The 26,199-nt window shown below is 36.6% G+C and overlaps 1 protein-coding gene across 2 annotated transcripts; it reads left to right on the top strand.

Moving 5' to 3' along the window:
* The first annotated feature begins 61 nt into the window (after window positions 1-61).
* On the top strand, window positions 62-25,992 carry LOC100242141 (O-fucosyltransferase 38). 2 transcript variants are annotated; one of them, XM_059736534.1, is made up of 11 exons: window positions 62-339; window positions 1,472-1,547; window positions 2,087-2,154; window positions 13,389-13,477; window positions 13,585-13,762; window positions 21,563-21,691; window positions 22,106-22,239; window positions 22,761-22,974; window positions 23,080-23,264; window positions 24,987-25,082; window positions 25,384-25,992. In XM_059736534.1, exons 1-11 carry the CDS (start codon window positions 139-141, stop codon window positions 25,508-25,510), a joined length of 1,497 nt encoding a protein of 498 aa, XP_059592517.1. In that variant the 5' UTR covers window positions 62-138; the 3' UTR covers window positions 25,511-25,992. The 2 variants fall into 2 exon arrangements, with proteins under 2 accessions (XP_059592517.1, XP_010649380.1); XM_010651078.3 differs by having other exon boundaries at window positions 65-339; window positions 22,103-22,239.
* Window positions 25,993-26,199: the final 207 nt, after the last annotated feature.

Here is a 26,199-nt window from a genome sequence, read left to right as displayed (position 1 = left end):
CTAATCAAACGGTTAGGAACCTCAAACGATCTCCATCTCTCCTAACTGTTTCACACCCAAGTTTCGCTCATTTCATTACCTGTAATTTGTAGAAGAAGAGAGAAGCGTAGGAATAGAGTTGAGACATGTATTGTTGAGATGGTGAACAGCAGGGGTTATTCCCACTCGAGAGCCTCTTCAACATCTAAGTTTCTCCCCAGGAAACCAACTCTTTATACCATCACTGTGTATATAATCCTTCTCTTTGCCTTCTCCATTGTCATATTTCTATTCTATACGAGGGATGTTTTGGAAGATGAACAGAAGCCCCTGTCCTCGGAGGATTCTCAGTTTGTGCAGGTATGACTATTTTATTCACTGTATTGCACGTATGCAGAGAAGGATCTCGATTTGTCTGGTGCTTTTTAGAACTGGGTTTTCGTTTTCGTATTATATTTTTTTGATGGGTGTTTATTGGTTCTAAGGCGGGGGAAGAATGTACGATTTTATTCTTTGTTCTTTACATTTATATTGTGGGTTTTTTTTGTGACCTTTCAATTACGTGGGGTTTGCTAATTTGGGGTCTTGGGTAACTGTATCCTTGTCTTTACATTTGTTTGTGAAGTAGGTTCTGAGTGGCTCAGATTTGTGAAAGTTTGTAGATCTGAAATTGGGGGTTGAGGGGTTTATTTGTTCTTATGTATGAATGTTGGTGCAACTTGGAAGTAAATGATAATGTTGAGAGCAGTTTTTAGTATAATGTGATTAGAGACATTTTTCCCCATTTCCCCCCTTTCTGATAGCACTAGAACGGAACAGATTAAGAGTTTGTTTGAGGGTCATTCTTGGGGGGCTTCCTAGTATTCCCCAAGAAAAAAAACTAAGCATATAAAATTTAAGGTGGTAAAAATTTTTTAATGCCTCAATTTTTTTTTAAACAGTTTTTCAAAGTCATCCAAATGAAATCTAAGTGTTCGGATGAATACACTTCTTGTTTCTCTCTATCTCTCTCTCTCTTTTCTTTTTCTTTTTTTAACTTCTATATAAAAAATAAGTTCTTAAAGACTTGTATTGAAAATGTATTGATTTTTAGAAACTAATTAAAAGAATTGAAGTATTAAATTATTAATTCAAATATTAAAATTTTGATATTTGTTTCTGGTAGCAATACTGAGTGGTACATACCACTTTGTTTATATATACATATATAGATGTATGTATATATTCCAAACCACATTTTGAAACTCCTTTAGTAATTGCTTTGGCAAATATAGAAGGTGAAAAATACAACGGTATGTTAAACCATCTAGCTTATTGAGCCAGAACTCAAATCTTCTTCTGGCTTTGACTTGCTTAATTTAATTGGAGAATGTTTATGGGCATTCCCTGTGAATAGCAGTTTCTTTTAATGAGTAATTTTTTCCATTTCTAAAGAAAGAATGAATGCAATATTTTTATGGATTAATGAAGTTGCTCTGCTTCCAATTTTCAGATGCAAGATGAACTTTGGAATGCTCCATCCAGCCATGGTTTACACCCTTGTGTCAAGCCTACTTCTAAATATAAAGGTTATTCTTAAATTTTTTCTCTTCTGCATCAAAATCTGGGCCCTTCTTCCTTGACCAGAACTCATAGAATTATTACTCAATCATATGTTTTAACTTTTGTAGTAGTACTAGTTTTATTAGTGTTTGCAGCAGCAAGCCTTTCTTCCATATTTTAAAGTTCTCCATTTGGTCTTTGTCAAATGCATTTTATTTTTTTCACTTTGCTCCTTCAAACTTTGAAATAATAGAAAACTATTTCACTGTTGCTTTTTCTAGTGAAAATTTTACAGAAAGAGTAGTCATACATAAGCAATGCTTCAAGGTCTTTCTGTTTTCCATTATACTTCAAGGAGACAAAATGCCACTAGTAGTTGAGGGAAGTTTGTATCCTATATCCTCTTTTTTTTTTTGTGCACTTTAGGTTTTTAGTATTATTTGAGATTATATCCTTATTTCCACAATTCCTAAGTTACCATTTGGTCTTGATATGCACATGGAAGTTCCCCCTTTCACTCTCTCTCTCTAAACTTACTCTTCTTTAACTTTGGTTGCAATTTCAGCCACCCAAGGATGGGATCGTTATATGACAGTAAAAAGCAATGGAGGACTAAATCAGATGCGTACTGGTGTAAGTCTTTTAGCATTTGCATCCCATGCCATCTTTTCTAACTTCTCATATTTTCTTCTATTGCTATTATTAGAAAATAAGAGAAGTACTTGGTTAAGACAACTCCTTTATATAAAACATGGATTGTTTTCTGGAAAATGGACTTTTATAAGCTATGTTACATGGGTTTGAGTTCAGGTATTGGGTGCAGGTATGTGTCTAGGTGTTGGATTCTTTGCATTCCAAAATCTTAGGACATGAGAATTTTGCTGAAAGTATCTCAGCTATGAGAATTCCTCATATACATCATCAATAAAAAATAAATTAACACTAAAAATTTCCTTATCTCAGCTATGTTACATGGGTTTATTGTAGTTGAAAAATATATTTATTATATCTTTTCTAGTTTAATAAGATGTTATACATTATTTTACTTTGATGTTATCGTTAATTGTACATAAAGAATTTATTTATTATTGATCTTTTATTTTAATAGAATGCTGAGAAAAGTCTTTAAGAAAATATTATACCAAATTATTAGTAAATGTTGATTAGTTTAAAACTTTAAAAATTATATTAATTTTGTAATAAAGTTTTTCTAATATACTGGATATTGATAAAATATAATTTCTATTTAATTTCTTATCATACGAAAATTTTGATCTTTTTTTATATATCAATTATTATAATTTATTTTTAGATTTTTTAAGATGTTAATTTTGATATTTGTCTTTAGATTTTATGCTATTAATTATTATATTTATTTTTAAATTTTATATGATATTGATTATTATATTTACCTTTAAATTTTATTTATTATAATTTAAAAAAATAACAAACAGATAAAGCATTTCTTCAGTTACAAGACTTAGAAATTAATTCATTTAAATTTTTTTTTTATTACAATTTATGAATTGTATTTTGTACATTATTTGTTATAATTAAAAAAAAATGATAGGAAAGAGATAAATAATGGAATAGTTGTATAGGATAAAATATAAATATGATTAAAAAAATTTAAAGAAAGAGATAAAGCAATCATGAGCTAAATAGCCTAATTTGAAGCAATATAAGAGTATTTGACATTGATCTCAACTTGCACTTGTGTCATATCATGTCGACAAGGGTATTTGGGCTAAAGTTAATGTGTCCGTATATTACAATTTATAAACATATTTAAGAATAAAAAAGAAAGGCAATAAAAGAGAAAAGACGAGTTCTTGTCAAAGATATATTTACTTTTGATTAATGTCTAATTGTTTTTTTTTTCTTTTTATTATATTGTATCTAAGTGCTCATACCCATCGCTAAAATCCTTTTTGGTTGAGTCTCCATTTCCTAAATTTGTAAGTGTGAAGGATAGACACCTAAACAATACCCATACTCAAAACATTCACACCAAAACCATGAACATGGCTTTGTATCATTAAAACACCCCTCAAGGAACGTTAGTGCTTGAATGTGCCTTGCAACTTTGTACACCTTTTTCCTTATTGCTTAGAACATAGATCCTTGGCTTATCATAAAATGTTTATTGGCTCTTAGTGAGCTTCACTCTTTGGTATTCCCTTCCATCTCACTAAATACTCCATTATAAGAGGTACTTCTTGTTGTTGAGTCATAAGATCAGGCATGATAGGACATTACCACCATGGTAGGTGCCTTCTAAGACTCTCCTTAACTTGGTTTCTTGTTTCCTTGACCAAGGCTTCAACAAACTTGTATGGAAGGCAAAATGAATTTTAAGACATTAAGGGAGTTCAACCTTGTAGGACACTTTACAAACTTTACCCACAATAAGTAGGGCATTCATATCTTCCGTGCCAATCGTTTATGTCTTAGGGACTTGAATTCCTAAGGTAGTAACTTCACAAGGGCTAACTCCCTAACCTAATCCTTTGTAGGCCACCTTCTACTATTGACCCATTTCTTTGTTCTCTCAACAACCTTATCAAGGTAGGGGTGAGCTATGGTAATTATCAACTTACTCATGCAATCCTTTAACAAACTTGTATGTCATAACACTCTTAATAAAACTATAAGATCATCACTTTGATGTAAGGAGTGGTTATTACCTCATAGCTAGCTTGAGTGCTTTTCTACTATCTCACTTCTTTATGGTTATATGAACATTAGGCCATGTGTAACAACTTGGCCATTTATTCTTATTGATGGTTATGGTTGCCTCAATATAGTTTCAATAGGACATTCACTCTTTTTTCTTTTCCATCCATCCATTCATTCAAGATGAAAGCTTATAGAAAAATGAAGGTTTGACCTATCTACCTTGAAGAGCTTTCCCAGAACTTCCTAGTGAAACGAGTGTATTTTTGGCTAATGATAAATTCAGGCCAATCCAAACTCTTTTTTTTTCTTTTCTGAAAGATCATGAACAAACATTTTATTACCATGAAATAAATACAAAGAAGGATGAGGAATCCTTGTCTCAAACACAACCACTTCATAACTCTAATCAAAAGTAAGAAAAATTGTTTATTTTAGATGTTGATGGAAATACACAACCAAGAGCGGTTAGAACTAAGGATTCTGAACTTAGGGGGGTAGAAAATCCCTTGCAAAAGAGATCAACTAATTAGCTCCCAATTTTGGTAACATATTTGCTATTTGGCTAGTTGCTTAAGGAATTTTGCCAAAGGAACACTCCAACTTTAGATCAATATTAAAAAGTTGGCGTAACCACCCATTAAACCTTCACAAGCCTCTCTTCTTTTTATTAACCCAAGATGGGACTATTGCAAAATCTTCCTCTACTAGAAGATTGAATAAACTCTTAGTTTTATCTAGCTTTAAGTCTTTTGGCAAGACTAATGTCTTTGTCTTGATGGCTATATCTTTCTGTCATTTATAATAATTTATCTCACTAATGTTTCGTGATGATTCATGAGCATTTCTCCAATTCCTAACTGTTTTGGGTTACCTAAGGAGCACCCTATCAAAATCAACTTCATGTAGCCCATTAGATGAGGCATCCATGTTGGGAGTATCTCTTCAACCAATTGAGCAAATATATGTACCATTGGAGTGCATGATATACATTGTGGGTCTTTCCCTATCAAAAAAAGAAAATATACATCGTGGGTCCGAATCCTACAAGTTTAAGCTTTTAGGAAAATTGGTTTGTCTATATATATACTAATTTCCATTTTAGCAATAATATAATGCTCAAATGGGTTTCTGGAAATGTTGCATTGGCTGATTCCCAAAAAGAAGAAGAGAAATAGATTAAATCTTAAATTATCTCCAAAGTACTCCATTTATCCTCCAAATTACCTCAATTCCAAATTCCAGTACTTCACCGGGTTACTTACGAACAAAAATATTACCTCTTTCACTTCGAGTTTGTAAGAGTTGTTATAAAGGTAGCTAAAGAATTGATCCTCCGCCATGATAGTTGATTTGTGTCCCCTCAACTAAGGTAATATTGATGATAAAGTCCTCAATCAAACTCTCTCATGGTCATGCAAGTGTCACCAGCGGCTCCAACATTCCTCTAAGGACCTTTACCTTATATTTTTGGCACACATTATGAGTCTTGTCATAGGTCTCATTTCTCATTTGAGGCTAATAGTAAGCATATTCTTTTTTCTGATAAGAAACAATCATTTCATTGTGATGAAATATTAGGTACAAAGAAGGATGAGCAATCCTTCAAAAAGTACGTAATTCTCTATACAAAGAGGGATAAAAAATGACAAATGAATGTATACTAGTTCAAGAAGTCAAATATAGCTACAATTCACAATGGTATAAAATCTCCTACAAAAGAAACTATATGTCTAGCTCCACGTTTTGCTAATGCATCTGAGTAGTAAGCATATTCTAGTAGTATCCTTGGGCACCGTTGTCTTGGATTTGGGCTTGTAGAGTCTCTATCTTTTGGCGCATTAGGGGTTGTCATCCACCTAAAACTACTTTGCCTTTTCCTTACTAGTTATGTTGATAAGGCTCATGGCCTAGTGATCCTTTATTGGATTAACCAACTAGCATAGGGTTTACTACCATGGAACCAACCTTTGTCTTATGGGTTAAGGCATTGACCGCCTGATAAACTCTCTTGAGTATTGTACTCTCACAACTCACTTAGGACTTAGCTTCTTCTAGTTTGAAGGAGCCATTGATATGCTATCATTCTTTACTGCAAAAGGTAGCTTCAAGAAGTAATGATTCCACATGTATTTTGACTCTTGCCATCCCATTTTTGTAAACCCTACAGGGGCACTTCTTGTTGTTTAGCTTGTGGATTCCATAGGCTAGAGGATGCCTTTCTTCATGATATCCATAACAACTTAGGCTTTGATTGAGAAGTGTTTTCAAAATCATTTTTGAAAAATTGTTTTTGAAAATTGGTCTATGATGTTTGTAAAACAAAAGTTTGCTTGGGAACTTGAAATATTCTTAACCTGGTTTTTGTTTTTAAAATAATTTTCTAAAATTAAATTTAATTTGTAGTATTTTTAATTTTTAATTATTCTTCTTGTTTTTTTAATTATTTTTTAAAATAGTCATTAGAAAAAAATTGAAAACAACTAAAATATATTATCAAAATATGCCTTGTTTTATGTTTTTAAGAATTGAATGTTGTTTTTTGTCTTTTGGTTGCTGAATATTGTTTTATGTTTTTTTGTTGCTAAACATGTTTTCTATTTTTTTTGTTCTTAAAAACAGAAAATTATTTTTGAAAACAACTTCCAAACATACCCTTATATCTTCTTTTTTGTCATTTAATTTTTTTTCCATCTTTTATTTATTTTCCCTACTTGGTTTCTGAAGAATTTCTGAACTCCTTTATTGATAATAATCAGTACACACCATACACATATATATACACAAATGACTGAATAAGAAAAAAATCAAAAATCAATCTAGCTTAATTCTCTCCTAAAATTAGGAAACTAAATCATAAGGAAATATCCTAAATGATCTCTCCTTTTTTATTTCTAAATTAAAGTCCTAACTTTGGCATTATTTCAACACTCCCCCTCAAGCTGGAGAATATATATCATATAATCCCAGCTTGCAAGTTAAGTCTTCGAAGTTAGGCCTAGGTAAAGCTTTGGTGAGGATGTCTGCGGTTTGGTGCTTGGTAGGAACATAGTTTAATTTGACCGTCTCACTAGTCACCTTCTCTGTGATAAAGTGCCTGTCAATCTCAACATGCTTGGTCCTGTCATGATGCACGGGGTTCTTTGCTATGCTTATAGCTGCCTGATTATCACACATCATCAGAATTGGAGATGAACTCATTTGTCCCAGTTCACTAAGAACCCTTTTTATCCAAATCCCTTCACAGATTCCCTGTGCAAGAGCTCTGTACTCAGTTTCTGCACTACTTCTGGCTACAACTGATTGCTTCTTACTCCTCCAGGTAACAAGATTTCCCCAGACAAAAGAACAATATCCGGAAGTGGACCGCCTGTCAATGATGTTTCCTGCCCAATCCGCATCTGAGTATACTTCAGTGTCACGGTTCTCTGTCTTTCTGAAGAATAGGCCTTTCCCTGGTGTCATTTTTAAATATCTAAGAATCCTGTAGACTGCTTCCATGTGTTCCTCAGTGGGGCTGTGCATGAATTGACTTACAGCACTCACTGCAAAGCCAATATCTGGCCGAGTGTGTGAAAGATAAATCAAGCGCCCGACAAGCCGCTGATATCTCCCCCTGTCTACCGGTGTACTTTCTTTCTCGATACCAAGTTTCTTCTGACTATCCATAGGAGTATCAATTGGTTTGCATCCAAGCATACCGGTCTCCTTAAGAAGATCGAATATGTATTTTCTTTGAGAGACTACGATTCCCTTCCTTGATCTAGCCACTTCCATACCAAGGAAATATTTCAAATTTCCAAGGTCTTTAACTTCAAACTCTTCTGACAAATACTTCTTCAAATTCTGTAACTCCCCCATATCATTTCCAGATAGAATAATATCATCGACATAGACTATCAATATGGCCAATTTCCCGGCATGAGACTTCTTGACAAATAGAGTATGATCAGCCTGACCTTGTTTGTAGCCCAGCTTCAGGACTGCTTTTGTGAATCTATCAAACCAGGCTCGAGGAGATTGTTTAAGGCCGTACAAGGATTTTTGGAGTTTGCAAACCTGATTCTTTGCCATACTTTCTTCGAAACCAGGTGGTATTTCCATGTAGACTTCCTCTTCTAGGTCCCCATTTAGAAACGCATTTTTTATGTCCAGTTGTTGCAAGCACCAATCTTGATTGACAGCCAATGAGAGAAGGATCCTGATAGTGTTCAGTTTTGCAACAGGAGCAAAAGTCTCCTGATAGTCTATCCCATAGGATTGTGTAAACCCTCTAGCTACCAAACGAGCCTTGAATCTTTCGACTGATCCATCTGCTTTGTATTTTATGGTGAAAATCCACTTGCACCCCACAGGCCTCTTCCCAACCGGCAAATCTGTGATAGTCCACGTCCCATTCTTCTCAAGTGCATCAATCTCATCTTGTACTGCCTTCTTCCATTCTGAAATTTTTAATGCCTCTTGTATTGTGTTGGGAACCTGAGTATCATCAAGAGAAGTAGCAAATGCTCTGTAAGATGGTGATAACCCTTCATACGTAACATAATTCCCAATTGGATGATCTGTACATCTCCTAACACCCTTCCTCAATGCAATTGGCAAAGTAGAATCATCAATGCTGGGAATTAACACCTCTCCAGCCCTATCCTCACCTATGTTCTCTTCAGGAAGACTTGAATTGGAGTCAATATATTGGCCACATGTTGACTGTGATCCGTGCTCTAATTCCTGTCTTTTCCTCCTCCTGATGTAAACTTGTAAGTTCTCATTAGCAAGTTGTGGGGCTATAGGTTGAATAGGCATGGGAGACTGGATGGTCACGGGAGAAGGAACATTTGTGTGCTGGGCTGGCTGAACTGATGGCGGCATGGGTGTGGACAACTCAGTGGGCGCGAATTGGGAAGGATTTGGTGACTCTGAGTGAAAAGAAGGTACACCCTCAAGAAAAGACTCCCAAACTTGATGTTCATTCATGCTCTCCCCCTGAACATGAGATTTGGGATAGAAGAAGACATGTTCAAAGAAAGAGACGTCCATGGTGGTGTAAAATCTTTTGTTGGTTGGAGAATAGCATTTGTACCCTTTTTGGGTTGGAGAATACCCTAGAAAAATGCACTTATTTGCTCGAGGAGCAAATTTGCTACGATTTTGAGGATACACATGAACGAATGCCGTACAACCAAATACTTTGAGTGGTAAATCAGAAGAGGCGGCATGGGTGTGAGGAAACTGTTTTAAGAAAAGTTGACGTGGGGATTGAAAGGTAAGCACTCTGGATGGCATACGGTTAATCAAATAGGTAGCTGTGAGAATAGCTTCCCCCCAGAAATAGTTTGGAACATTAGAGGAAAACATAAGGCACCGGGCAACCTCCAAGAGATGTCTATTCTTGCGTTCGGCCACCCCATTTTGTTGTGGGGTGTCAACGCAAGAACTTATGTGGATAATGCCATGATTTTGAAGATAAGTACTGAGACTACTAGTAAAGTATTCCTTTGCATTATCTGACTTGAGGACTTGTATTTTGGAATTGAATTGATTTTGAACCATAAGATTGAAGGTTTGAAAAATGTGCCCGACCTCTGACTTTTCTTTCATAAGGAAAACCCATGTTACCCGAGTATGATCATCAACGAATGTCACAAACCATCGAGTGCCAGAAATATTTTTTATCCGGGAGGGACCCCACACATCACTATGTACTAGAGAGAAAACAGTCGAAGGTTTGTATGGGATTTGAGGATATACTGTTCGAGTATGCTTTGCAAACTGACAAATTTCACAGTGATAAGATGCTGGATTTTTATTGATAAATAATTTGGGAAACAATTTTGCAAGGTAAACAAAGCTAGGATGACCAAGACGATAGTGTAACATTATAATCTCACTATCTTTATTGACCTTAGAATTTGACACAGAATTGAAAGACTCTGACATACTCTGAGACTGTACGCAACTTGCTTGAGAGACTTGGTTTGAGAATTGGCCACATGAAAGGAGGTAGAGCCCGGAACACAGTTCAGCACTGCCAATCATCTTCCCTGATTTCAAGTCCTGAAAAACACACAAGTTTGGATAGAATTTAGTAACACATTGGAGATCATGAGCCAATTTGCTAATGGACAAAAGATTACAATCCAAGTTTGGAACATGGAGGACAGAGTCAAGATATAAGTCTTTAGTAAGTTTTATAGAACCTGTCCCGGCAATTTTTGACTTTGAACCATCAGCAATATGGACGGATGAATGACCATTACTTGGCTTGTAATTTTGAAGAATGGCAGCATCTCCTGTCATGTGATCAGAAGCACCTGTGTCTACTATCCACGGCCTCATTCCTCCTCGATTAGCAGTGAAGGCTACACCGGTAGTACTGCCACTGCCAACTTGGCTTAATAATTTTTGTAGCATCTCCATCTGCTCTTTGTTGAATGGACTCGGCTCGGGAACAGATGTGCTCTCAGAGTTGGCAGCCACGTGTGCTCTGCCATCTCTGTCAAACCGTGGCTTTGGTTTCCAATCAGCAGGTTTGCCATGAAGCTTCCAGCAAGTCTCCTTATAATGGCCTGGTTTCTTACAATAATCACACCAAGGCCTATCCCGTTTCTGACGATCTCCACCACTACTATTAAATGACCGAGCAGCAAGGGCAGAGGCATCCAATGTTGGGGCAGGTTGCTCTTTTGATCCCATCATCACTTTCTTTCTACTTTCTTCACGCCTAACCTCTGAAAAAGCCTCCCTGAGACTTGGCAGGGGTTTAATGCCCATGATTCGGCCTCTAACATCATCCAATTCCCTATTTAGTCCTAGGAAGAACTTGAACAGTCTCTTTTGTTCCACAATTTGCCTGTATGTTGCTGCATCATCCGAACATTTCCATGAGTGAGTCTCAAATAAGTCAAGTTGCTGCCAATACCTTGTGAGTGTGTTGTAATACTGAGTAACTGACTGCTCTCCTTGGCGGAAGTCATGTAGAGCTGATTCAACCTGAAACAGTTCTGAAGTATTTTCAGAACTTGAGTAAGTTTCTTTGGCTGCATCCCATATGTCCTTTGCAGTCCCAAATAGCAAGAAATTTTCGCCTATGTCATTGTTCATGGAATTGATAAGCCATGACATGATCATGCTGTTTTCAATCTTCCACTTCCTGAAACCCGGTTCTGTAGTTTCTGGCATGACTGCTTCTCCAGTGAGGTACTCATCCTTTCCTTTACCGCAAATGAACAGCAACACAGATTGTGACCACTGTAAATAGTTATGGCCATTTAATTTGTGTCCTGTGATGAGAATAGGAGAGGAATCATTGCCACCAAGGTTTGGAATTTCAGATCTGCCCCCTGATTCTGGTGACGTGACGCTGGATACTTGTGATGATGCCATTCCGTATTTTGTCATGGACCGGAAAGGTAGAAGAACACTTCTCAAGGCACGTGCAGGGACTAGAGTTGAGAAAAAATAGCCGGAGGACGCCGGAAAATCTGATCAGAGGGCCCGCGGAAGCAAAAGGACCCCAAAAGAGGCACGTGCAGGGCTCGGATTGCACAAACAGGTAGGAAGGGTGGCTGGTCGGCGTCAGGCGAGCCTGGAGGAGGAAGCGCGTCGCCGGAAAGTGGCTCACGCGCCCTCACGCGCCGGCGCGTGAGATGCAGTCGCCGGCCGGAAAAACGCGCGTGGGCGGCGCGTGGATGGGTTTCTGGTTCCGGTGCTTTGGGACAAATTCGAGATCTCCTCCAGGCGCTCCTTGCGGTGTAGAAAAAACCGTCGCCAGAAGTTCGCCGGAAAAATTCGCCGGAAAAGTTGCCGGCGGTGAGTGTTTTCTGACGACGATTCGACTGACCGGAAAGCGTTTTCTCCCTTGGCTCTGAGAACAGGGACTGATGACCGGAGTGAGAGAGAGAGAGAGAGAGAGATGATCGGATTGAGATATGGCCAGAGAGATTTGGCCAGAATGAGTGATGGCCTGAATAAGAGGTGGCCAGAAGGGATTAGGGTTTCAGAAAACTGGCTCTGATACCATGAAGAATTTCTGAACTCTTTTATTGATAATAATCGGTACACACCATACACATATATATACACAAATGACTGAATAAGAAAAAAATCAATCTAGCTTAATTCTCTCCTAAAATTAGGAAACTAAATCATAAGGAAATATCCTAAATGATCTCTCCTTTTTTATTTCTAAATTAAAGTCCTAACTTTGGCATTATTTCAACAGTTTCCTTGCTTAATGAGAAAAGAATCCCAATGCACATAGTGCATAAACATTGAAATAAAATCGAGATCTAACATATTCTCATGTTGCATGAAAGTGAGTCATAGAGTCCTAAAAGTGTTTTTTTTTTTTTTTTTAAAAAAAAAAAAAGATTTCCCTTCATGATATTGGTATTTAACTAGATTAGATCCTTATGATGTTCTTTCCCATAGAAGAAAGTCCAGTTGTTTTTTAGGTTTTTGTGGTTTGGGATGGTTGGTATTTTCTTCTTCTCTCCCTCTCTTGCTAGCCTTTTGGCGTGGGTTATATACTTCGTTGTGTATGTGGTTGCGCCATTTGTGCTTTTTAATATATTCTATCTTTTACCTATCAAATAAATAAATAAATAAATAAATAAAATAAAAATAAATAAAAAACCTAGATTAGATCCTTATGATATCTTATGATGATCAAATACTTATGCACATTTTTTTTATTTTCTCTAAACATGTGTTTTTTTAATCCAACAATCATTTGTAAGAACAATATTCTATATAATCTGACAATGAAGCGTATCATATTTTCAATATCAGTATTATTGAAAGTATATCATCACGATAAAATGTTTTGATTGACAAGCAGTTGAATTGAATTCAACAATGAAATTTCAGATGATGCCAACCAACTTTTAACATCTGTAAACTAAATTTAAGACTCGGTATCAATACTTTAGCGCATAATTTTGAACTATATGAAATGTTCACTAAGGGAAATTTCTAAATGTTGGCAGTTGATATAAAACATGGATGAAAGATGGCGACTAATGCCCAAGTGTCATTGCCCCTTTTAGAATATTGTTATAACTTGAAACAGTGGTTTGATGTGTTACATCTACTATTTTAAATGGATGGATTAGTGCTATTCTATTAACTAAGCTTAAATTTTGCTTTTTGGTTTTCTTAATTATAATTTAATCACCTTGTTTTGTTCATAGATATCTGATATGGTGGCTGTGGCACGCATAATGAATGCAACTCTAGTAATTCCTCAACTGGATAGACGCTCATTTTGGAAAGATTCAAGGTCTTTTAAAGCATTACTTTCTCCTGTCTGACACTTTGGAGCTACTCAGTTCTTTTCAGCATGTCTATTCTACTTACATGTTCTAATTTCTACATATATTGATGCAGTACGTTTGCTGATATATTTGATGAACTTCATTTCATGACAACCTTGCAAGGGGATGTGAGGATTGTCAAAGAGCTCCCTAGGCAGTTGGAGTCTGTTCCTCGAGCTCGGAAGCACTTCACATCCTGGTCTAGTATGGGCTACTATCAGGAGATGACACATTTATGGGAGGAATATCAGGTATTTTTTCTTTTACTTTTTTTTTCCCTGTTTATTGATGAAGTAAAGAATTCATTGTAAAAATGGTAGCCAATGCCTGAGCACCCAAGGTGTATGACAAAAGAAATTATCTAAAAGTGCAAACAAGAAAGCCCACTCTGAAACCAATTGCTTGCACCTGAACAAAGGAGGACTTTGCTACAAAGAACATCCTTGAAAACTCTCCCATTCCTTTCCTTCCAAATATACTACACAATATTTATAGCCATCTTCCTCTCCCTTATTCTAATGTTCTGTTTCTAGCATAAAGATTCTAAACAAATAGCAAGTAAAATACTGAACAATTATTTAAAGAAGACCTAGGCTGTCTTGGGGACACTGAGGTGAAGCTTACTCCGGCTCTGAGGTGCTTGGGGCTAGGTTATTTAGGTGTTTATGGAAAATCTTAGCTCAAATGACAGATGGCTAGGCTCTAGTATTATACAAGAGGACAAGGTATTTGAGAAATAATTGGCAAGATCTCCTCTCTGGTGGTTTTGATACAAGAAACCAGGTTGAGGTTTTAGAGTTGTCAAAGCTATTTAGAAAGTAACAAACGGGGCCTTTCCAATCATGGCCCTGTAATATTAGGGTTGAATGCCATCAGGTGGGTCCTATTCCCTTTAGGTTTGAGAATATGAGGCTTCAACATTTACCTTTGGGCCATTGGTTAAGATTTGATGCAGGGAGTGTTCTGTCTCAGGGTGGGAGCACCATGGCACCATGGGTTTGCACAAAACTAAAGTTCATCAAATCAAGCTTAAAGAGTGGAATAAGTAGGTTCTTGAATGCCATTGTGCTTGAGGATAATGTACGAAGAGAAAATAAGCTGGAAGCAAAAATTTGTAGTGAGCTGGGTGAAAAAAGGGGATTGCAATGTGAAGTATTCCACAGAGCAGCAATGGAAAGGGAAACAAAAAGTTCATCAAATTTATCCTTCAAGTAGGTTAGACTTTGGAAGATTAGGAGGCTATTTTGGATGAAATCTTGAGTTTCTTTTCTTACCTCCCCTGTAGAAGTTATCTTTTTACATTTTCCTTGGCTAGATTGGTATTCCATTCCAGAGAAGGTGTTGGGCCTTTGAGAGACCTTTTTTTCAAGATGAGATGAGAGAGCATGGTACTTGAGTTAGACAAAAACATAGTTGCAAACTCAGTTTACCTCCTTCCTTGTAACCGTGCTTTTCATCACCAGAAAACCCTATATGGCCAATTTCCTGATTTTGTGCAAGAGTTGAGAGTCTGTGGATCACTTGGTTATTCATTGCTATTTTTCCTATGCACTTTGTCAGTGGCTTTTGTCTGTGGCAGCATCTCTTGGGCAGTTCCAAAAGAAATTGCAGCAATATGGAAATTACTTTTGAGTTTTGATCATCAATGATTGGATCAAGTTTCCTGGAGGAAAAAATGATAGGACAAAAATCTTGCAGACTTGTGCCACTCTAGCTGTCATTTGGGTGATAGGCTAGAGAGGAATATAGGTTATAAGAAGGTATCTCTGGATGATGTTTGGATATACATTTATTCCCTCTTTGGAGTTTGGTGTTAATGATTTTTATGGAGCTTCTCTTGGTATTTTGTAAGGAACAAACATATTATTCATCCATTGAATGATAAATACAAAGAAGGACAAGCAATTCGTCAAAGATATATAATTTTTATCAGAAAGTAAACAAGTATCCTGTTCCACAAAACGACTGTCCATCTTCACAAAGAAAAGAAAAAGCAATGTACACATAGTAGAGAAACTTCATACACTCAAGGGGGAATAAACTCTCCAACAATGGAGACCAAGTTCTTTGCTCCTAGCTTGGTTAACCGGTCCACAACTTGATTGGCTGAATGAGGAACCCAAGGGAAGGAGCATCCCACCTCACTAGCAACCTCTATGATTTTGCATATCCAATTATCAAACTTCCATGAGCCTCTCTCCCTATTAGACAACCGAGATACTACAGTAGTAGAATCTTCTCTACAATTAATTGGATAGGCACAAAGCTTTGACCTGCAACAAACCCAAACGCTAATATCTCTGCCTCAATAGCTGACCCTACTCCTATAAGTTTAGAGTAAGCTCTCAATACTATAATTGAATGATTGCTTATCACGCTTCCAAATACCTAATTGTTTAGGATTGTTCAAAGAACATTGGTCAAAGTAACTTCACCTAACCTACTAAAGGGGGTAAATAGTTAATCATAGCTTTCTTTGATCTCTCTGAGTAGCAGACACTCTTCCAATCTAGTATTAAAATATACAAAGAAATAACCGCAAAAGGAGAAGAGAAAAGGTAAATCAAATCCCAAATGGCATCCATAAATCTCCATCTATCATCAAATACCTAGCATCCCTCTTCAACCATAAGACCCTTATCAAGGATAGGACAACCATTAGCCAAGGAGTCTTCTCTTTTGGTAGTTTGGTAACTAACATCCTTGCTATGCCTCTAACGGGAGCCCATTTGACATTGCCTATGCAAAACAATCTATGACAAAGTTCTAGTGTTGTGAGACAATGGAAAAAAGATGACATGCTAATTCACGATTCTTCAAACACATAACACATTGGTTGGGCTAAGAGCTTTATAGGGCCTCCTCAATTGAACAAAGCTATTAGTATTAACCTTTTTATTAGCTACAACCTATGTAAAAGACTCTACCTTGGGTGGAGTTTTTGAGTTCTAGTTTAACTTATTACAAGTAAAAGGGTACAAGATAAGAGTGACTAAAAGAGCTTTATAGAAAGAGTTCATTGAGAGGAGTCTTAAGGGTGCTAATGAAAAAACTCTTTATCTAGGAAGGAAAGTGATAGGTACACATGTAGTAAGAAGGAAAGAAGGCTAGTTAGTTCCTCAAATCTCTAAATCAGAAATGTTTCGACTAAAATTGAAATTCCTAGATAGATAGGTAGGGGATGAAACTAGAATAGAGGAACCAAGAAAATTTCTCAGCCTTGCAACTCTGAAAAGATTTGGAATTAAAGCTGGCGAGATCAATCACCAAACCAAATATCCTCTTAAAAAATGTAATTTTGTGTCATGTCCCATTAAATACTAGTTAAAATTATAAATATCGTCGAAAACTTGAGTAATAGCTGTCCAAGTACAATAGTGCAACCATCTAACAACAGTGTTGGTATCCCAACCATTAGAGTGCAGCTCGTAAATGCTTAAGATGACCCTATACCAAAAAACTTTGTTATCTCTAGGAAACCTCCACAATTGCTTACCTAGAAGAGCTTTATTCCTCAAAGAGATTCTCCTTGATCCAAAACCTCCATTCCTTTGACGTTTGTACACCCAGCTAACTAGGTGGTCTTTCTTCTCTTCCTCAAATCTTGACTAAAGAAAGTCCCTTTGTACTCTTTCAATCCTGGAGGTCGCTTTTATTGAGACCTTAAAAATTGAAACTAAATAAATGGGGATAAGTGATAAATAGGATTGTACAAGGTTTATTCTACCTCTCAAGGAGAAAAAGGCTTTCTTCTAGCCATGTAACTGACAAGAAATCCTAACATTGGATCCCTAAGAGAAGAATCTCTAGGAACCATACCAGAGGGAGATCTAAGTTGAAAAGGGGCCAATCAAAGATGCTAATTCCAGCAAGAAACTAAAGCATGAATAGAATCCTCTCTTACACTAATGCCTGCTAATGAGTTTTTTTCTAGATTAATTTTTAGGCTTGATATGCAGTCAAACACCATTAAGATAAGCTTAAGATTTTGGAACACCTCTCTATTAGCTTTTTAGGGAAAAAAATGTATCATCTGCAAACTGAAGAAAATAATGATTTGCTTAGTGTCATCATGTCATATTAGAGAATGATTTGCTCTTTTTTCATATTAGAGGCTTCATTTTCTTACAGTACTACTGTCTATCGCCCTTCACACAACCTCTTTAAGCTAAATATTTTATGGTTGTCCATTAGGAAACCTAGGCCAAATTGGAATTGAGATTATCATCAGAATCTTAGAAGTGAGATTGTTTTAATTTTAAGTCTGTGGGAGAGGATTCTACTATAGAACATGTTCTTGGTTTGAGTAGTTATTCTAGATTTAAAGGGAAATTCACTACTTGTTATTTCCTGGGTGAGGAAAATGTCATGGGATGTATGCAAGCTAGGTTGAAAGCCTTCATGGGTTTAACATCTACAAACCTTTTTGTTTTTTTTTTTTTGTTGTTTTTTTCCCATGAAGACTTGAACCAACCCTTTACCACTTAAGCCAACCTTTGTTTTTAATGGGAAAACAAAGATATATTAGGAAGCATCAATTAAAAAAAGGGACACACCCAATGTATATAAGGAGTATACAAGAGAAGCCACCTAGACAAAAAAGAAGTAGCACCAAAGACAAGAACGACTAGAAACCACTATCCATGGTTCAAGATATCAATATAATCCAATATAGAAGTGCACCCTCTCCCTTATAGGGCTCTAGACCATTCCATAAAAGACCTAATACGGGTTTCTTTAAGCGTATGCTTGTTTAGTTCTTCCTTATTGAAGGTGCTTTTGTTTCATCAAATACTCCACACTCTCCTCTGCCTTTTGTCCATGCCCCTCACCTTCTAACTTGGTAATACCAATTGTAGCCCAAAGATAGCTAACATGTTGCACCACTTTCTAGTTATTTCACAATGGATAAAAATGTGGTTTGTCAATTGCTCACTAAGTTTACAAAGACTGCATTTATTAGTCATTGACCCCTCCTTTCCTCATAAGAACATCAATGGTTATGATCTTCCCCCACACAACCTCCTAAGGAAAAAATAAAAAATAAAAAATAAAAATGTGAAGAGGCATAAGTGCCCAAATTTCTTTGGTAAGAACAAGGCTTGATTCTCATCATGTAAAGAAGTATAGAAAGATTTCACTTGAAAAGTCTCTTCCTTCCCTAAAGTAGCTATCCTCTCTTAATTCTTGCTCTCTCATCTTATGGATGAGCTCCTTAAATTGCATCACAACTCCTAACTCTGAACTCCCAATCTTGAAAATGCCTTTTGAACAGAAGGGACCAAGAGCCTTCTTCCTCCCTTGCCACTCATAACTGAACTACAATTGCATTCTTATTAGAGGCAATCATGAACAATGAAGGGAATGCCTCTTTTAGAGAACATTCACCTATCCATCCAACCAAAATTTGGTTTTGTGGCTATTCCTATCCAAAATGGAGATCCTAAGGTTGAATTCCTCCCATCCTCTTTTAATTGCTTTCCATAACCTCATACCAAAAGATTCTCTTACTTCTAAAGTATACCAACCACTTGACCTCTCCATATTTTCCTTGGATTATCTTCCTCCATGGGCTATCATGCTCAAGGGCATGTCTCGACAACCATTTTCTTAACAAGGCTTTATTAAAAACATCTAACTTTTTCATTCTCAATCCTTCATTCCTTTTATCTTTACACGCTATTCCCCAACTCATGAGGCACATTTTTCTCTTTTTAAGATGACTCCCTCACAAGAAATCTCTCTGATATTTTCTAACCTTCTCACGTTTCTTGGTATCACAAGAAGGAACGTGAAATATATGGGAGGGCTTGCGGAGGCGCTCTTTAGGCGAGTCAATCTTCCTCCCTTCGATAACTACTGTTTCTTTTAGGGGTCAATCTCCTTTTAAACCTCTCCTTAACTAAATCCCACACTACACAAGACTTATAAGATGCTTCCAATGGTAGCCCAAGATAGATGGAAAGGAGGCTCTCAACCTCGCACCCAAACAATGAAGCCAAAATGTCTAAATCTTTCCCTTAACCAGTCAAAGTCATGTTACTCTTTTTCAAGTTAACTTTCAAACCCGACACAAGCTCAAAACATGGTAGGACCCAATTCCAATATTTCAGCTGATCAACATTAGCCTCAAAATAAAAAAAAGAAAAGAAAAAAAGGCATCATTTGCAAATAAAAAACTTTCTTGGATTGCTTAGAGATTTGGTAGCTCAAAGCTCCCATAACTAGAACAAACAAATAAGGGGAGAGGAAATTCCCCTCACCTTAAACTTCAATAGCTTAGGGAGATTTCCATTAGAGAGTTGTTAACTAGAACCCACCTTCTTATTGAAGAAATGTAGAAGCAAATCCATGTCAACCATCTTGGTCTAAGGCCCATTTTTTTCATGATTGAAAGGAGGAAGTTCCAATTGACGTGATCGTAAGCTTTTTCTAAGTCTAGCATGCATACCAATCCCTCCCTAGAGCTTTTTTTTTCTTGAATCTATGGTCTCACTAGCAGTCAAGGCTGCATCAAGAATTTGTTTGCCCTCCATAAATGCATTTTAGTGCTTTGACTCCACCTTAGCAATCATCTTTTTTAGTCCATTCACCAAAACCTTGGCTAGGATTTTCGAGACTCCCAACAAGGCTAATCAACCTGAGATCCTTGATATCTTCAGCTCGCCCCTCTTTATGAATAAGAACCAAAAATGTGGCACTGAAAAGCCCGTACTTTGTGGTAGCTGATTTTTGCTTTGTTCGATGTATAGTAGGTGATGCACCCTTCAGTTAGGGAATTTCTCTTGAGTCAGCCTAGATCTTTTATTGGAAAGAAAAAAAGAAAAAAAAACTTGGAAAGTTACTCTATTATGTGTGTTTTGCATAGTTGTGACAGGTGCACTTAGACTCCAGGCAGCACAGCGCCATGCTTTGGTGCCTCACCTGACTCTAAGTGTCGCCCCTTCACAAAGGTGTTGATTAGGCGCGCAAGGCACTCGCCTCTAGCCAAGCGCAACACCCCAGACAAGTGCGTCTTTTCCATCATTCCTCTTCTTCTTCTTCTTTTTCTTCTTCTCCTTCTTCTAATCTTCTCCGATGACTAAGTTGCAGAGGCTAAGGCTTTTCTTTTTGGCTTTGTTGTTTCAAAACAACATCATTTTGGCCTTTCAATTTTTATTTTTATTTTTTAAAAAAAGTGTCAAAACCATGTTGTTTTGGACCTTCTTTTTTTTAAAAAGAAAAAAAAAGCCAAAACGACATCATTTTGGACCTGTTCTTGTATTGCAGCCCCCAAATACCAGTTTTGAAGCCGACAAAACAAAAAACAAAGCTCTAACTTCTTGGGCTTCAAAAGGACTTTGCACCTTGGTGTGCCTTGAGCCTTTTTAAATTATGATGTTTTGGACCATCTTGAGGGAGAGAAATAAGAGAGTCTTTGGTAATTGTGAAAGCTTGGACCAAACAATTAAAAATTCTTTCTTGAACCTTTTTTGGAATTGATTAGATTGTATATTGGGGACAATTTTTTTTCATTGATAGAATTTGTGGATTGGTTAGGCTCTTTCTAAGGTGCGTTCCCTGGTTTTTGTGTCTTTGCACCTTATTTTTTGGTATTTTGTTTGCTTTGTATACATTGTGTTTACTTTCTTTTCTCTTAAATCCATTTTTCACTAACCTATTAAAAAGAAAATAAAAAATCAATGGATATGGTGATTGACCAAGGAAGGATTCCTTATCCTCCTTTTCTTTTTTTATTTCAATATAAACCAATCTATTATAAAGAAAAATCAAAACCACCTTGGTTTTTAAATTAAAATAGTGGTCCTATACAATCAACAAAACAAACTTGCTTCTAATGCTATTTTTGACTAAATAGGGTGGTTTTGGTTCTATGGTGTTAAATGCCCCTGAGTTTTGAATATTTAATTTGTGAGCAGTGATATCTTATTAGGTTTGTTCTGTAATTAAGTAACACAAAATAAGCTGAAAGAAATACTTTATATCCACTTGCTTGTTTGATAAGTTCAATTTCTAGACTTCAAGGTGGCTTATCAAGTTGGTTTATGCAGGTGATTCATGTTGCAAAATCTGATTCTCGACTTGCAAACAATGATTTGCCTATTGATATCCAAAGGTTGAGATGTCGTGCTTTATACCATGCTCTCCGTTTCTCTCCTCAAATAGAGAACCTGGGAAAGGTTTGAACTACTGTTCTTGTGGTATTTATTTCACTAATCTCCTGATGGAGGTTTTAATTTTGGTTTCATCATCATACCTAAGTCCCAGATACAACTGAATAAGTAAATTCTAAGAACTCTCTTTCAAATCTCATTGAAATGTTGCAGATCATGATTAAAATTCATAGTGGGCCAGATTTTGAAATCTGTAAAATTTTGTGATGGCTCAGAGCATTCAGATTGAAATGCCCAAAAATTTTGAAGTCTCAACACACTTTAAAACCTCACTGCAAATTCATCGTGTTTCATTAGGAAAAAGAAATGTACATGATCCCCATTTGTATTTGCTCTCAGTATGCATGCATTTAAGAGGTCTCCAATGGGGCTTCCTGTTAAATTAGGTTCTGAGCATGCATGATGGTGACACCACAGAAGCTGGTGGAGCGGCTGAGATCACGCGGTAGAAGATACATTGCTCTTCATCTGAGATATGAGAAAGACATGCTTTCATTTACTGGTTGTACTTATGGTCTCACAGATGCCGAATCTGAAGAGCTGAGAATAATGAGGTGAGCGGTGACATGCACGCATAAGGAAATGCATCCATAGTTGCATTCATGTCCTAGTGAATAGAAGAGTCAAACTTTCCTGCTTCTGTCTTTATTTTTGTTCTGTAGTTCTCTTCTGTACTTGTCTTCCATGCTGGAAAACTGCATCTATGAGGGGCAGTTAAGCATTCTTTTTGTTGCCTTCTTTGCAAGGTTTTAAATTTCAGTTTCAGCACCTAGTCTTGGTTGAACAAAATTGAAATAAGAGCTTAAACTTCTATATTTTTTTTTTCCCTAAATATTGTAATGTGGAAGTATTGCAAAGTTTGAACCATCGACAAGTTCAAAATTGTCTAGTAGTGAAATTATGACAGGATAGTTTTATTTATTCCCAAAACGTTTATTTGATTGTTCAGAAATATGATAAAGCAGATTGTTGGATTCGTCCCTCTAATTTTGATGCTAGCATTTCTCAAAGGAAGTACCTTGTTCCTCTTTAAGTATTATTCAGTAGGATATTAGCTTATTTTCCATTTGTTCAGGGAGAACACAAACCATTGGAAGATGAAGAAGATAAATGCAACAGAACAGAGAATAGGAGGCTTCTGTCCGCTAACTCCGAAGGAGATTGGAATATTTCTTCGAGCTCTTGGTTATCTTCCATCGACATTAATTTATATTGCAGCTGGTGAAATCTATGGTGGTGATGCTCGCCTTGTAGAGCTCAAATCCCGCTTTCCGAATTTAATTTTCAAGGTTGGTTGATCAATATCTTAGCTCATCTAAACTGCCAAGATAGTTTAGTTCCGTAAAACTGGTTAAGTTGGTGCAATTATGAAGAGAGTGCCAAATTGATGACAGGAAACAATAGCAACTCAGGAAGAATTGAAAGCATTTGCCCATCATTCGTCTCAAACTGCAGCACTTGATTACATTATCTCTATAGAAAGTGATGTGTTCATTCCTTCACATTCGGGTAACATGGCAAGAGCCGTTGAGGGGCATCGCAGATTCTTGGGTCACGGCAAGACAATCACCCCAGACAGGTATTAGTCAAAACAAAAATATTTTTATTTTCTTCATTTTTTCTGTTTGTAAACTGAAACTCAGACCACCCAAGATATGCTTGGAATTGATCTTATCTATTTTGCTTTTTGGTCAGGACATGAGTGCCATGCCCCAATAATTTTCCATGAAAAAAGTGCTCCAACTGACATTACCTTGTTGCAGAAGCAGGGTGTCCTAATATGATGTTGGACCTTTTTATTATCCAAACATCCATAGATAAAACTAGAAAAGTAATAACTTAATTGTCTTGTTTTCTATCTAGTCTATTAATTAACAATATCTGAAGGAGATTATGAAAGAATCTGATTGGTGCTGGGAAAATTTGTCTTTTCTGGTTGGGAAGGGCTCCAAAATCAAATTTTGGAAAGACAGATGGTGCACTGATACTCCATTGTCCCAATGTTTCAACCATCTCTTTGTCCTTGCCGTGCATAGAGATGCCTCGATTGAGGAGATGTGGGACCATCATTCGGGTCAAGGAGATTGGAATCTGATTTTTGAGAGGGATTTCAATGATTGGGAGTTGAATATGGTTGGTGATTTGCTCCGTACTTTGAGGGGCCATAGGCCTTCCCTGGAGGATGACTCAATCAAATGGAGGCAAGGAAGGAATGTTTCTTTCAGGGTCAAAGAAGCCTACAGGTTGTTGGATAAATCTAATGCCTCCTTGTTTCCCGCAAGGGGAATATGGGTGGATAGGGTTCCAACGAAAGTCAGTTTTTTTGCTTGGGAGGCTACTTGGGGGAAGGTGCTCACTCTGGATAAGCTTCAGATAAGAGGGGTGCAACTTCCAAACTGTTGTTTTTTGTGTGGTTGTGCAGAAGAGAATGTAAATCATATTCTTTTACATTGTATAGTGGCTAGAGCCCTTTGGGATATTATTTTTGGGTTGTTAGATATTAAGTGGGTCTTCCCAGAAACGGTTAAGGAGGCTTTAACCTCCTGGAGGGGCTCTTTTGTTGGGAAGAAAAGGAAACAGATATAGAAATCCATTCCGTTGTGTATTTTTTGGACGGTTTGGAAGGAGAGAAATAGGTTAGCTTTTAGGGGGGGTGTGGTGAATGTTCAGAGGTTAAAGAATTCTTTTGTTTGTAATCTATGGAATTGGGCCAAAGTGTATTTAGGTGAGGAGGCTTTCTCCCTTATAGGCTTTTTGGAGTGGATAGCTTCCACTTGAGGGGAGGTAGTTCTTTCTGGTCCTTTTCTTTTTTGAGGCTGTATCCATCTTGTATACTCCCTGTATGCTTTGTGGCGTCTAGCCTTTTTTAATGCAATCTTGTTTACTTATCAAAAAAAAAAACAATATCTGAATTGCATTGAGAGTTTTGCTTGCATGAGTTTTTCCTGCACATGAGGTTTTTGTTTACTTAGGTTCTGTTTGTTTCTCTGGAAATATCTTGTGGTAGAAAAATTATGTTTCTGTTTAACAAACTGAATTTTAAAACTTTTTTATCAGAAAATTTCTTTCCAAATTATATCATGAGTTTTGATTTGCTCTGAGGTTGATGGAAGTTGTTCCCTCTACTTTCATTGCTCCATTGTTGTAGTATCATTTCATTGTTTGGGGAAAAGAAGGCTTTCATGCTCCAAACTCAAATTGAGGGGAAAAAAAATGAGAGGTTTAATATTATTTCCATTTTATTCTACTGAAGTTCCTCCTATCAATCTCTTATATTCGTGTTTATTAACTTCATTTGCAGGAAAGGACTTGTTGACATTTTTGATAAACTGGAGGCAGGACAGCTAAAAGAAGGATCATCATTATCATATCTAGTGACACAGATGCACAAGAATAGGTGACTTTATTGCAACCTTTTTCATAAAGTTTGTTAGAAATAAGGGCATATCTATACCATTAGGTTATTTTTAGGCACCACACTGAAATGGGATCATTTTTTAAGGGAACTGTAAATCACTTTTAATGAGTCTTTAACACATAATTTTGTTCGATGAAATGGAGTCATTATAACCTAACCATACTGAAATGAGAAAATACAACGCAAGACAACTTTCTCTTATTTTCTTGAATTTCTACTACCTTAGTTTGAACAAAGTATTGAGAGATACAGGCTCATTTAGTTTCCATGTGAGTTACAGGCAAGGAGCTCCAAGGAAAAGAGGAGGTTCACTGCCAGGAGTTAAAGGCCGAGCACGGTTTAGAACTGAGGAATCCTTCTATGAAAATCCATACCCAGAGTGTATATGTAGTTCAAAGAAACATTAGATGAGAGACACAGTCAACACCACCATGCAGTTCTTCTGGAGCAGCTCTGTGAATCCCTTGATCAGACCTCACTTAGCCTGATTTGTATTCAGTTCTGGGGTAAGCTATATTGAGGCTCTGAGTAGGAATCTCAAGCAAAATGGCAAACTCTCTGTTACTTCTTTCTTCTCTCCTTCCCCCACCTTTTTGTTATTTAGGCTTCTAATTTATTTCATTTCGATGGGAGGGGGGTTGCATGATAAAATCCTTGGGGAAAAGAAGTATTAGTCTGTTCATAATTTGGGAAACCTTGAGCTATTGAGCTGTGAATTTCTGGAAAGCATCCAATTCTGTGTACACATGCTTGAATACACAGCTGTTTCATTTGCTATCAACTGAATTTCATGGATAGCCCTAAACTATTAAAGAGAAGGAAAATGTGTTGGTGTTTGGCAGGTTGGAATATATGATGGGAATGAAAAAGTCATTGCATTTCCTGCTCATTATTTTGCTTGAATTGTCTTTTAGCAATGAGAATAAATCTTTTTATCTAAATATATTGTGGGTTTCACTTCATGGTTTTCTTTAAATTTAGATGACATTTTTTATTCTTTTAAAAACTAAACATCCGATATTCCATAAACTTATATTTTTTGTCATTGATTCTCAAGAAACCTCTTGATCTGTAGACTGGACGAAAAGGTAGTTCA

The sequence above is a fragment of the Vitis vinifera genome, chromosome 4 (assembly GCF_030704535.1).
Source record: "Vitis vinifera cultivar Pinot Noir 40024 chromosome 4, ASM3070453v1".
NCBI classification, from domain to species: Eukaryota; Viridiplantae; Streptophyta; class Magnoliopsida; order Vitales; family Vitaceae; genus Vitis; species Vitis vinifera.
Note: the sequence above shows the minus strand (reverse complement) of the source record. Positions and strands in the feature narration are given on the sequence as shown.